This window comes from Humulus lupulus, chromosome 8 (genome assembly GCF_963169125.1).
Source record: "Humulus lupulus chromosome 8, drHumLupu1.1, whole genome shotgun sequence".
Classification (NCBI taxonomy): domain Eukaryota; kingdom Viridiplantae; phylum Streptophyta; class Magnoliopsida; order Rosales; family Cannabaceae; genus Humulus; species Humulus lupulus.
This window is the reverse complement of record NC_084800.1, coordinates 79,366,096-79,379,173: the sequence shown is the minus strand read 5'-3', so window position 1 is coordinate 79,379,173 and position 13,078 is coordinate 79,366,096. Positions and strand designations below refer to the sequence as shown.

Genomic DNA, 13,078 nt, shown 5'->3' with positions numbered 1-13,078 from the left:
AATAGACTAGGGGATTTTTGGTGTGGGATAAAGTAAAGATGGGAATGAGAATCTAAAACTCTTCCTATGTTTGGTTCAAATTTTAAAGGATAAAGTTAATAATTTGTGTGAGCCCCACATATATTTTAGGGGTATTTGGTATAAGGTTTTGAGTTTGGAGGAGTAGAGTTAGAAGAAATTTAGATTAAGGGAATGTGAAACTTTAAGGGGGTGTTTGGTATGGGGAAAAGTAAAGGTGAGAATGAGAATCTAAATCCCTTCCTATGTTTGGTTCAAATTTTAAGGGGGTAAAGTTAATAATTTGTGTGGGCCCTACATGTATTTTAAGGGTAAAGTGAACCCTTTTGTACACAAGAATTTCATATTAACTCCATCCTAAGCTCATCTACATTTCCAAAGCCAACTCAACTACTCAAAACAAACACCCCAAAAAGGTTAAGATTACCCTCAAATTAAGCTAAAAAATGGGACTCACTTGAAAACATAAACTCCCAAATTATTAAAAATAAATTTACCAAACATGTTTAGATCTCTTATTCCCACCAAACTAAACCACCGTACTAAATAGTAAAATAAACTATTTTGTTCAATAGCGTTTAATATTTATTCCATCATCCCCCTCCTCTCTACACTTTACATTACAAGGCCACTCAACTACTTTCTTCTTCCGGGGAAACGAGGGATATATTACTATTAGCTGACGTGAGCCTATTTTTTATTTCTTGCATGGGCGGGCAAGTGTTTTCGCAGTAACCAAACATTCTTCATGGTCTGTCTCCTTCGTCTTCATCAAGAGACGATCGCTCAGCAAACGAGTCCGTAGACCATGAATCCGCCAGATGACATCGCAGACCAGTTTTCTTTGTTCCCTCCAATCCCATTCACGTTATATGATCCCCATGAAATTTCTCTTCCTGTTTCTGACCTTAATCCTAACCCCACCCCTCTTAGCGCCATCACGGACTTGGTCCCAGTTCCGAGCTCTATTCAAATCGAAGAACCTAGCTCGACTCACAACTTTCTCTCATTCTCGATCCCCAAGAAGCGAAGACGAGGCAGGCCTCAACGTGTTTCAACCTCCTTCAGCATTCCTCAGTTTCCTTCTGGGACTTTTAACCCTAACAGTAACGATTTTCCTTCTACTTCTAATTCAATTCGAAACAGCGTAGGAAACCCTAATTCTTTGCCACACACTGCACTTGATACCTCCGATGAAATCATTGTTATCAATAGAGAATCCACGGCTGAAGCGGTGATTGCGCTTACAGCTGGATTCCCCGCGGATTCCCTCACCGACGAGGAAATTGACGCTGGGGTAGTTCCTGTGATTGGGGGAATTGAACAGGTGAATTACATTTTGATTCGGAATCACATTATCGCGAAATGGCGTGAAAACGTGTCGAATTGGGTTGCAAAGGAGATGTTTATTGATTCTATACCTAAACACTGTCAAACCCTTTTAGATTCTGCTTATAATTATCTGGTTTCACATGGATTTATCAATTTTGGAGTTGCACCGGCGGTCAGGGAGAGAATTCCAGCTGAACCCAATAAGCCTAATGTGGTTGTTATTGGTGCTGGACTTGCTGGTCTAGCTGCTGCAAGGCAAATGTTGCGTTTTGGGTTTAAGGTGACTGTGTTGGAGGGCAGGAAGCGGGCGGGTGGGAGGGTATATACTAAGAAAATGGAGGGAGGGGGAAATCGGGTTTCGGCTGCGGCAGAATTAGGGGGCAGTGTTTTGACAGGTACATCAGGAAACCCACTCGGGATTGTAGCAAGACAATTAGGCTCAACACTTCATAAGGTTAGAGACAAATGCCCTTTGTATACTTTGGATGGGAAGCCAGTAGACCCAGACATGGATATGAAAGTGGAAACTGCTTTCAACCGGCTTTTGGACAAAGCGAGTAGACTTAGGCAGTTGATGGGGGATGTATCAGTTGACGTTTCTCTTGGTGCATCATTAGAAACATTCCTACAGGTAGATGGGGAGGCAGTAAATGCTGAGGAGATGAACTTGTTCAATTGGCATCTTGCAAATTTAGAATATGCGAATGCAGGCTTAATATCAAAGCTCTCACTTGCATTTTGGGACCAAGATGATCCGTATGATATGGGAGGAGATCATTGCTTCTTGCCTGGAGGAAATGGAAAGCTGGTTCAGGCATTGGCGGAAAATGTCCCAATTTTATATGAGAAAATTGTGCAGACAATAAGATATGGTAATGATGGAGTGCAGGTAATTGCTGGCAACCAGGTTTTTGAGTGTGATATGGCATTATGCACTGTGCCTCTTGGGGTTTTAAAAAGTGGCTCAATCAAATTTGTCCCAGAATTGCCTCAGAGAAAGCTTGATGGGATAAAGAGATTAGGATTTGGATTGCTAAACAAGGTTGCTATGCTTTTTCCTCATGTATTTTGGGGAACGGATCTTGATACCTTTGGGCACCTTTCTGATGATCCCAGTCGCCGAGGGGAGTTCTTTCTGTTTTACAGCTACGCAACAGTTGCTGGTGGTCCTCTCTTGATCGCTTTAGTGGCAGGGGAAGCTGCACATAATTTTGAAAGCATGCCTCCTACTGATGCAGTAACTCGAGTTCTTCAAATTCTTAAGGGTAATGTATTATCGAAAATAATTTATAAAACTTTATTGTTCATTTTAATACCCAGTTTTCTGACGAACTAAATCTGGAAGATAAAACAATGCTTCTGACACAATTCCATCATTCGCTATCCAATATATCATTGATATTAAAAGAAAAATAACAACTATATTTCATTCATGTAATATCAGGCTCAGTTGTTCAGGGTTTTGATGCTCTCATACTTTCTTTAAATATTTAGTAATTATAATCAATGTGTATGAGGATCTGGTACTTTTTCTTTCAGGTATATATGAACCACAAGGAATAAATGTTCCAGAACCTATCCAGACAGTCTGTACCAGATGGGGAAGTGATCCTTTTAGCCTGGGATCTTATTCTAATGTCGCAGTTGGGGCATCGGGAGATGACTATGATATCTTAGCAGAAAGTGTGGGTGATGGGAGACTATTCTTTGCAGGGGAGGCCACAACCAGGCGATACCCTGCAACTATGCATGGGGCTTTTCTTAGTGGGCTTAGAGAAGCGGCAAATATGGCACGCTATGCTAATGCTCGATCACTGCAGATTAAAGGTGAAAGGGGTCTGTCAAAGAATGCCCATTCTTGTGCTTCTCTTCTTGCAGATCTATTTAGGGAGCCAGATCTTGAATTTGGGAGCTTCTCCGTTATTTTTGGTCGGAAGAATGCTGATCCAAAGTCAACAGCAGTTTTAAGAGTGACATTTAATGAACCACGAAAGAAGAGTCAGGAAGGTTCTACACCTGATCGGCAACATTCAAATAAGTTACTTTTTCAGCAGCTTCAATCACATTTTAATCAGCAGCAACAGCTGCATGTTTACACTTTGTTATCAAGGCAACAGGCACTTGAGCTGAGAGAAGTTAGAGGGGGTGATGAGATGAGGTTAAATTACCTCTGTGAAAAACTGGGAGTGAAATTGGTGGGAAGAAAAGGTTTGGGGTCCACTGCTGATTCTGTTATTGCCTCCATAAGAGCTCAGAGGGGTAATCGGAAACCCGCTTCAACTTCATTGGCTCTAAAGACAGGTAAGTGGGTGCTTAACCGATATTTTCTCTTCAATTACTATTGTTATAAAATTTAATAATGTTTCACATCTTTTTGTAAAGGTACATCAAAGCTGAAAACTGGCACTTTAAAACGGAAGTGGGTGAGGTATAAGCTGCAAATCATAATATTCTTATTGCTTGGATGTCTTATGTGTCTTTCCAACGTTCTTCTCGCGTGTATTCTACTAAATGGTTGTTAAAATATTACTATCCTTTGTTTTTTAAATTCTTAGAAGGGCAAAAATAGTACGGAATGGCAATGGGATGGCGCCTTCTCCTGGTTCAAACTTGGTAAATGGCAAAGTATCAGAGGAAACTAGGACCACACATCAAGCATCTTTTGATTCACTTGTGTCAGGTAAAACATTCAAGGGTTTTCTACAGCTACAAGGTTGAATGTGTCTTGGACTGTAGACAATCTAGCAAGAGTGTATGTTATCTCTTCTGCATGATATTGCTCTGCAGAGCATGAATTATCATTTTCTTTGGTTGAGGAATTATTTTATTGTGGTTACTAGTCTTTTTTTAGGGCATATACTTGATATTTGCTCTGTGAAAGTTGATGTCAAAGTTCTCCATATATCTAATTTTGTCAGGGCAAAATCAGGGTGACATGTAAAGCAATGAACGGATTGCCACATCTTGTTAAGAGGTGAGTATCACACTAGCTGACTTGAAAGTTGCTCTCGGAGGTTACTAAGTTTTCTTACCCATCCTTATTGGTTTATCATACTGGCCCGCAAGGAACCCTAATGATATATCTGTATCCTTCATACAGAGAAAATTCTTCTATATTATCAAATTTTATTCTAGTTCACACTAGCCAAACAATTCAACCTGCTCTCTTTCCCAGCTTTCAGGCCACACACGTTACAAACTGTAACAGGTCCATAGTGGATGTTGGAATCACCAACTGTTGACTTTACTAGAATTTCTACCATCTTAAGTTGAAATGCAAATATTTGAGTCATCTCTATCCCTTGTGATGACCTCTCTGCTTTAAAGCTTTAGTTGCTTTTCCCATCTCTTATTTTTTTTGATCTCCTTTTAGATGGGGTTGTTGAATTTTTTGGAAAGAGGGACATATGTGTGTGTGTATTTTCCTATTTGGCAAATAAGAGAAAGAAAAAAAGGAGTTGGACATCAGGTAAAAAAAATGTTTCAGTTAAGCTGGATTCTCTTTCCAAATTATGTTTACTATGGACGATAATATCCTATTGGGTGAAAACTTCCTTTATAATCATTTTTGTGGTAATGTTATTTGGATTGGTCAGCAGGAGTACATGCCAACTCTGACGGTATCTGTACTTTTGGCGGAAGCACCATACAGATGCTGCTAGTCGTTGTCCATTGTTCCTGTGAATATCTGGAGCCACAGGTGAATCTCCGGAACATTTCTCCAGTAGAAGAACACATAGTTGCAATGACACTGACATGCTTATTGTGCTGTGGAGAACAGGTCCTGCTAAATTTTGGGATCCTAATACAACTGTTGATGCTCTAGTGATAGCATATCCGAGCCCCTTCCAGGTATTCATTTTTCCTATGTCACGATCTCATATCGATTGAGTGGTTGGTGGTTTATAACTACTCAGATGGATGTAGCTTATACAATTGTGTAGATAATATTGTAACTACCTACCAAGCAAAATGTTTAAGACTAGCTCTACCGGCACTGAGTTTTTAGAATAGCTGTACCAGCACCTCATAAAGTTTCTTAGAATAGTTGTACCACCATTAATCTTTATCCTTGAGCTGATATGCAACTTGAAAAGCAATAACCCTTGTGTAAGGTCCATTATTTGGAATGTATGGAAACTTCAACTGACAATCCCAAGAATTCATTATTAGAGTGGATGTTCATCCATTGGAGTTTTCTACTTTTTTGCATTCTACTACTACTAATTAAATCAGAGACGTGATATTTATTCAAATTTTGGGGTGTCTTGTAATATCCTTTTATTAACTATGATATGTGAAATATGTTAATTATTATAATTTCTCTTGTTGTAGGTTTATAAGCCAAGTTCAATATTAAAGACTTGAATCAAATATATCTCTTCTATATAAAAGTTGTGTAACTGTATCAGAATATTCTTTGTATTTTTAAAATTAATTAAAATTAATTATTTATTAATTATGTTTATAAAGTCAAATATTATAAAATATCATTATTATAATAATATTCAATATTAGGGTATATATAATAATTATATTATTATAAGTTCAAGTTTAAATTTGATAAAATATCATTAATATATAATAGAAGATTAAATATTTAATAATTATATTATTATTATAAATATAAATATTATAAAATATTATTATGATAATAATATATAATCATAATTTTTTACTAATTATATTAATATGAATTCACATATTAATATTATTATTGTTATAATATTCAATACAAAACTAGATATTTAATACTTATATCAATATAAATTTAAGACTATTTAGGTTTTTTACTCCCGAACTATTACATATGCATATCGTGCCCCCTGAATTTTTCAGGCAGTTAAAAAATCCCCCGATCTATTCACAGTCATGTAAATTAGGATTTCCGTCCAATTCCGTTCATTTTTTGTAACGGGAGGATGATGTGGCCTGTTTTTTACATAATTTGGGATGACACGTGGAACTCTAAAGTGTACAAAAAGAATTAAATAATTAATTAACAATCCCTCTTTGCATATAAATTTATATATTTATTTATTTATTTATTTATTTTCACTCTTATAACAAAGTTTACATGCCCAAACAAAGTTTTCAATCTTGAACATCATCCTCCTGTTACAAAAAATGAACGAAATTGGACGGAAGTCCTAATTTACATGACTGTGAATAGATCGGGGGGATTTTTTAACAGCCTAAAAAAATCGGGGGCACGATAATGCACATGTAATAGTTCGGGGGTAAAAATCCTAAATAGCCTAAATTTAAATATTATAAAATATAATAATAATAATAATATATAATACATAATCTTAATTTTTATTATAAAAAATTATCATTTATGTTTAAAAATGTTATCATAGTATATATATTTTATGAGATCATAAATAATGTTTTAGTTTAATTTAATATGTTCATGTCATTTTTTTTATATATAATAATATTTATTTATTTGAAATTTATATGACACATATATTAATAGTGCGTTTACTTGCATGTAATCAGAATGATGTACAATCAAAACTACTAGGAATCAGATTGACCTTCAATTGAATTACTGAATCGGAGTCAGAATAAGCTGTTTACTTAAATTGCTGGAATCAGAATCACCAGTATTCCCATTTGTTGAAGTTGTTTTTCGTCAACTTAAAAAGGAGAGCAATTAAACAAGAATATGTTAGAGAAAATAAAAGAAGATGAAAACATGATCTTTTTTACGTGGTTAAATCTGTCTAGTCCACGAGTCTGTGTTATAAGTGTTGGGGTTTTATGCCCTAATTAAAACTCAAATTTTTTGTAATATTATTTTATTATCAATAAAAGAATAGAAATCATTTTTTGACTTGGTCAATCACTTTGCTCACATGTTTTATTTTCATGATTATTTGTTTAATATAAACTTCTATTAAATCCCGAGCATATAGCTAATCTTATTTATAGTGACGTAATCACAGTGTAATATAAATATGTTTATATGTTCAAAATAAGTTAGTCCTAAGATAATCAGTGCACAGGATTTACACTGACTTGCCAATCTATGATATGATCTACTTACATGTTACAGTGTTATGTTCTTTCCAGAACATTAGCAAAGTAGATAAGATCGGATGTATTTGTTGCATCGGACATGACCAATATTGACAGTTGATAAGATAAGTAAATATACCGTTATTATCTATTCTAGTCATATCATATAGTTGACCATAGATCAATTCAATCTCAATTCTGAGTGGTTATTATTCTAACTGATTGTATTATTTGAGTTCTTTGACTTGTTTGTTACCAGCTTACCATACGGACTAGCTCATACTTACATCTTGAGAACTCGGTAGTATAATTGAGTGAGAGTGTTAATCATAGATATGAACATCTATAACTTCTGATGAAGAAGTGAAACGATGGTTTCCTTTTAGTTTGGTTCAAGGTGTTAAATGATAGAGATCTTATTTCAGTAATTAAATTAGTTTATTGAAATATCATTTACAAGGAACTAAGTGTTTTATGGATAAAATACAATGAGGGGTAAAACTGCATTTTAGTCCTATCTCATTGTAGACCGTCTATAGAGGATTGAGTGACAATTATGATTGTAGCAATGGATAATTAATAGCGTATCTATATTTGTTATAGAGCGTTCTATGAATTCAAGAGTGCAATTCTGAGTCTATAGTGGAGTCACGAGTAATTAATAAGTTAGTAAATTTATTTGTTAGATTTATGATAACTTATTGGAGCTTGATTTCATAGGCTCATGATCCCCATTGTATCTTGGATAAAATCATTTAGATAGATAGTCTCAATTAATTGATTTAATTATCAATTAGAATTATCAAAGTTGACCAGGTCAATTTTGGATAGTTTCACAGAGTTATGTAATTTTGAGAAGAAAAGAGAAATTATGGCAGATTTATTAATTAAGATAAATTGGTATCTAAATTAATAAATAAGTTTAATCAAATGTTCAAATTATAAATAATTAATTTGATAAATGATTTAATTAATTAAATCAATAGAAAATAATACAGACCTTGTTTTTAAGTCCAATGGTCTTATAATCAAATGAGAAATTTTACGGGTCTAAAACCCATGATAATTTCGACCTAGGGCTTTAAAATGACTATTATTTTATTGACTTTTTAATTAAATTAAATGGCCTAATTGAGTCTATAAAAAGAGTGCTTAGAGAGAAATCATCAGTGAAGATTTCTGAGACGACATACAAGTTTAATCACTGGTTTTTCGATAGTTTTAGATTCTCTCTAAACACAAGTCATTTTCTAAGCCTCTTTGTTATTTTCTCTTCTTCTCTATATCTATCTCATGTGTTGAGAATTGTCCACACTAGTCTAGGTGATTCTAAGGATACATTGGAAGACTGTGAAGAAAATAGAAGATCGGTTCAGTTTCTTGATAATACTCTGCGACAAAGAGGATACAAGAGTTAGAGAAGCTGATGGAAGGACTCCTTAATTCCACTGCGTATACTGTAAGTATTCTATTCATTGTTTCTCTTTGAATTCAATTTTAGAATCATGTTTTAGGCTATCTCATATTAATTTGTTTAATATTAGATATATATGAAAATAAATATAGATCCTGTATAAGATAATCCAACAATAAGTGCTTGAGAGTTTTCTAGAAACTTTTCAGAGAATAGTTGTCCAGAGTTTTCTCTCAAGATCTCAAAATTTCGGTCCCTTACAAATGATGTTTCCTTCTTTATTTATAGAAAATGTTTTAGAATTCGTTCCCACATATTTCGGGAAGATATCCTGTAAATCAAATAATATAATGCCATTTAATGCATTATCTGCTACGTACACAGAAACATCCCATAAAACGTGGAATTGGTTAACAAATTATATAATATCCCTTAAACATAGGGATTTTACAACAATAAATACATTCACACGTAACATATTGCCAATCGCGAGCTCGTCATCTTACTTCGCCTATGTTCGGAACAAGTAACCATTGACGAAGTAATTATATTCGAGCTTACACTTCTCGAGCTCGAACCATCTCGTTTGTAGACAAAAGATGCACCAGGAAGTATATACAAGTGTTGAACCATGGCTATTGCGAGCTCAAAGCATATTCGAGGCTTCACACCCCTCGAGCTTTCGAGGTCGTTATTTACAGCAACACGGTCTGACTGAATGATCATATGATGATCGTGCATATTTCGAGCTTACACCTAACGAGCCTAGATTTCAGGATCATAACTCCTCATGCTCGAAATCTGGGTGTAACACCATTGATGTGTTTATTTACTTTGGAATTGAAATAAATTATTCGTAAGTTACAAAAATGTCCTTGATTAAAGTAGAACTTTACAAGCTAATTTTTTTTATATAAATATTATAATTAAATATATTTTTAACTTATGATATTAATTTTTTTTATTAATCTTTAAATATAATATATAATAAAAATATATTATAAATAAAATAAATTAGTAATTTTAAATAAAAATACATTATTTTTTATTGAATCAAATAAAAATAATAAATATTTAAATTATTAATTTAATGGATTATATATGCTCTTTAATTAATAAAATGATATATTATAAATATTTAAAATAATAATATATATTTATATTTAATTTTTTAAAATTTTATTCAATTTTACTCAAATAAGGGTAAAAATGATATTTTTTTTTAATTTGAATAAGAATGAGAATGACAATCCCTAATTTCATGAGATTGCCAATCTCATTACTCAATCCCAAATTAGTGTGAATCCCACATACTTCATTCATATTTCTAACAAAAATTAAGAAAGCAAACAAGATTAATGAGACGCATTCCTCGTTTCCATTCCTTAATCTCACAAGCAAACACACCATAAAGACTTAGCGTCAAATTATTGTACCAAAACTGTAGTTACTTTTTATTTTATATCATAGAGACAATGATAGCTCATTTTAATTGTAGCAACAAAACAACAAATTTATTGGTTCCAAAATTTAGGCTTTTAGGCTATTTATTAATTTTATGAATTTTAGAAGGCAATATAGTAAGTCAATTTTATAGGACAATGATAATGGTTGTAAATCTAAATAATTTATGGGTTTATACCTTTTTGGACCCTGTATTTTTTCTCCTTACCTGTTTGGACCCTGTGTTTTGATAAATTACTTTTTGGACCATATGTTTTGTAAAATGGTTAAAATAGAACCCTAAACCCGATTTTGGTCAATGTTTTTTCAACTAAAATCACAAATAATTTACCAAACTAACAATTCAGAACAAAAATAAAATCATTCTGCTTAAAAACTGTGTTGTTATATTTAATTTTTTCTTCATCAAATTGAGTTTAGGGTTCTATTTTAACTATTTTACAAAACATAGGGTCCAAAAAGGTATAAACTCATAATTTATTGCTATCAAAACAATTTTTTACGTTTAGACACTACAAGAAAAAACAGTATTCATAACACTTAAAAACTGCTAACCGGGAGTATTGATAACGCTTCTGAAAATGCTAACGTAGCCCCTGTTATTAAAAGTCTTGTCTTTTCTATAACAGTATTCGAATGTTATGTTCGATGTTATCTTAAACTATTCAATAACACATTTTTAGTTACTATACTATTCAAATAATAACATTTAGTTAGAGTATTTGGTTATAAATTTGAAGTTTAATATTATACTTTTTGCATAACACTTTTCAACTGTTACATTTGATTATTTTGATAGAATTTTTAATTTGTTATATTATATAAATCATAACAATTTGTTACGCTTATAATATGTTTCTAAATCATAACATATTAAGGTTTTTTATTGTGATAAGAGTACTTATAAGTTTTTTTTTTAATTAAAAGATTTTCATTATTGTATTTTGATAAAAAAAATCAAAATTAATCATAAAATGTAATTCTCAATATATTGATAAACCATAAGTATTACATTAAACAATAACTAATTCAAACTATGAATGTGTCTATTTCATGAGATCTTAGTTCTAACTTAAGTTTGAAAGCATAACATAATAAAGTTTCTTGAACATTTTTTACTTCAAAAATGAAAAACAAAAACATTACAAGATACACAAAAATAAACCATGCATGAAACTTGCTCCATCCTTCAATTCATCATCCTTTGTGCACTTGTCTTTGTTGTGAGTCCATTTGTTGTGCACTTGTCATATACCTGTTTCCTTTTCTTCCACATGTCCATGTGTTTCCATCTAGAGACAGAATGCATCAATGATAAGAAATTTCAATTCTTATTTCACTAGTTAAACAGCCACAAACTCTTTGGAAGACAAAGTTCTCACATTCTATGATATCCCTTTGGGTCTGGTTGACAAGTCCTGGAAGTGATCTGAACCTAAAACATCACATATGGACATTAGACACATAGTATTTCCCTTAAAACCAAATAGATTATTACATAGATATGCATGAACATCAGATGAGATGAACCTCATACCACTAGCTATTTTGCACAGCTTAATGATTATATGTGCTAAAGACAAAAAAAAATGGAGATGCTTAAAAATTAACAAAGACTTGTAAAAGATTTCATTAACCCACTTGGAATCCAAACTAACATGTATTTAGCCCAGGTTAGAGAAATTTTATAGTTATATTTCTCCAAATAGATCACACAGCCTTATAATGAAATATCACTGGAACATTGTGCCAAGAACTGAAACTAGCAGATTCCCAAAACACACCCACAAATAATTAAATGTCACAATCATAAACAAAAACTGAATCTAAACATCTCACAAAGTGTACATTATACATGTTTTTAATAATTTCAAAAAGTAGAAGCAGAAAGAGCTTAGGCTAAAAACCTTTCAAAATGGCACATAAATTATGGTCACTTATATGTCACTTCTTATGTTTTGGGCAAAAGAACTACTTTCTATTACCTTGGAGGTCAGCTCATCTAAAGCTGGATAATCTAAAATGATAACAAGAAAGCATAAATAGCTTAATATAAAAAGAAAGCACTATATAAGTATTCTAACACTTGTTCTAGCAATGCCACATTCAAGGTTCAATGTAAGCACAAGAACTAGACAAGGAATCTAAGCATAAAACCATAATTTCGTTATGGATTGGCATACCATTTTCTTCGCTGGTTTCAGTTTCATCTCGTACTCCTGAGGCTTTCTCTTCTTTTTCAACAATCACATAACTCAAACAAAATTAAACAATTGAAGATTGAACTGTTCAATTGGAAAACAAACATTAAGAAGACCCCACCTCAATAATTTTCTATATTGGTGTTCACAATGCCTACAACAATGCATACCCCTGTTAAAAGGAAAACTACACCAGCAAACCAGAAAACAACACCAGACAGCAGTGAGAATAACTCATGACCATGAGAAAGAAAATCTACACCATCTTACAAAGAAGACAGAACATCAAAAGTAAATTTTATCATGAAGTTTAAACAGCATGAAAATTGCCCAAAATAGCACAATAACATGTCCCAATGCTAGCTACTAAGACCATGTTCTTAAGAAAACATAAGTGATTTGCAAGTAAAAGACAATAAACAATATAATCAGAGATAATTAGCTAGATACCAAAATGCATGAAGCCCTTACTACCAAAATGCATGAAGCCCTTACCTTCAGAGGTTTTGATGATGAGTGACCAGAATCCTCAGTGCCATTGCCCAGAAATTTTACCTTCAGAGGTAAAAGACAAAGTAGATGATTGCCCAAAATTTTTTTCTTGTTCCAACAGGCCTGTTGA

The 13,078-nt window shown here is 32.9% G+C and overlaps 1 protein-coding gene and 1 long non-coding RNA gene across 9 annotated transcripts; one reads left to right on the top strand and one right to left on the bottom strand.

Moving 5' to 3' along the window:
* The first annotated feature begins 634 nt into the window (after positions 1-634).
* On the top strand, positions 635-5,552 carry LOC133797911 (protein FLOWERING LOCUS D). 8 transcript variants are annotated; one of them, XM_062236025.1, is made up of 8 exons: positions 635-2,615; positions 2,890-3,651; positions 3,733-3,778; positions 3,906-4,030; positions 4,269-4,324; positions 4,724-4,819; positions 4,950-5,050; positions 5,132-5,552. In XM_062236025.1, the coding sequence occupies exons 1-5, from the start codon at positions 827-829 to the stop codon at positions 4,289-4,291; spliced, it is 2,745 nt and encodes a 914-aa protein (XP_062092009.1). In that variant the 5' UTR covers positions 635-826; the 3' UTR covers positions 4,292-4,324; positions 4,724-4,819; positions 4,950-5,050; positions 5,132-5,552. The 8 variants fall into 8 exon arrangements, with proteins under 8 accessions (XP_062092009.1, XP_062092008.1, XP_062092002.1 ...); XM_062236024.1 differs by having other exon boundaries at positions 4,947-5,050; XM_062236018.1 differs by lacking the exon at positions 4,724-4,819.
* A 5,691-nt stretch (positions 5,553-11,243) lies between these two features.
* Positions 11,244-13,067, bottom strand: LOC133793915 (uncharacterized). The gene is made up of 3 exons (XR_009875025.1): positions 12,439-13,067; positions 11,638-11,690; positions 11,244-11,547 (listed from the first exon to the last, which is right to left on the bottom strand). It is a non-coding gene; the product is annotated as an uncharacterized LOC133793915 (long non-coding RNA).
* Positions 13,068-13,078: the final 11 nt, after the last annotated feature.

Coding starts and splice junctions, on each gene's coding strand:
- LOC133797911 (XM_062236018.1), top strand. CDS start 827: ATGAATCCGCCAGATGACATCGCAGACCAGTTTTCTTTGTTCCCTCCA. Junction 3,779..3,905: donor TTAAAACGGAAGTGGGTGAG/GTATAAGCTGCA, acceptor TTAAATTCTTAG/AAGGGCAAAAATAGTACGGA. Junction 4,031..4,268: donor TTTTGATTCACTTGTGTCAG/GTAAAACATTCA, acceptor TAATTTTGTCAG/GGCAAAATCAGGGTGACATG.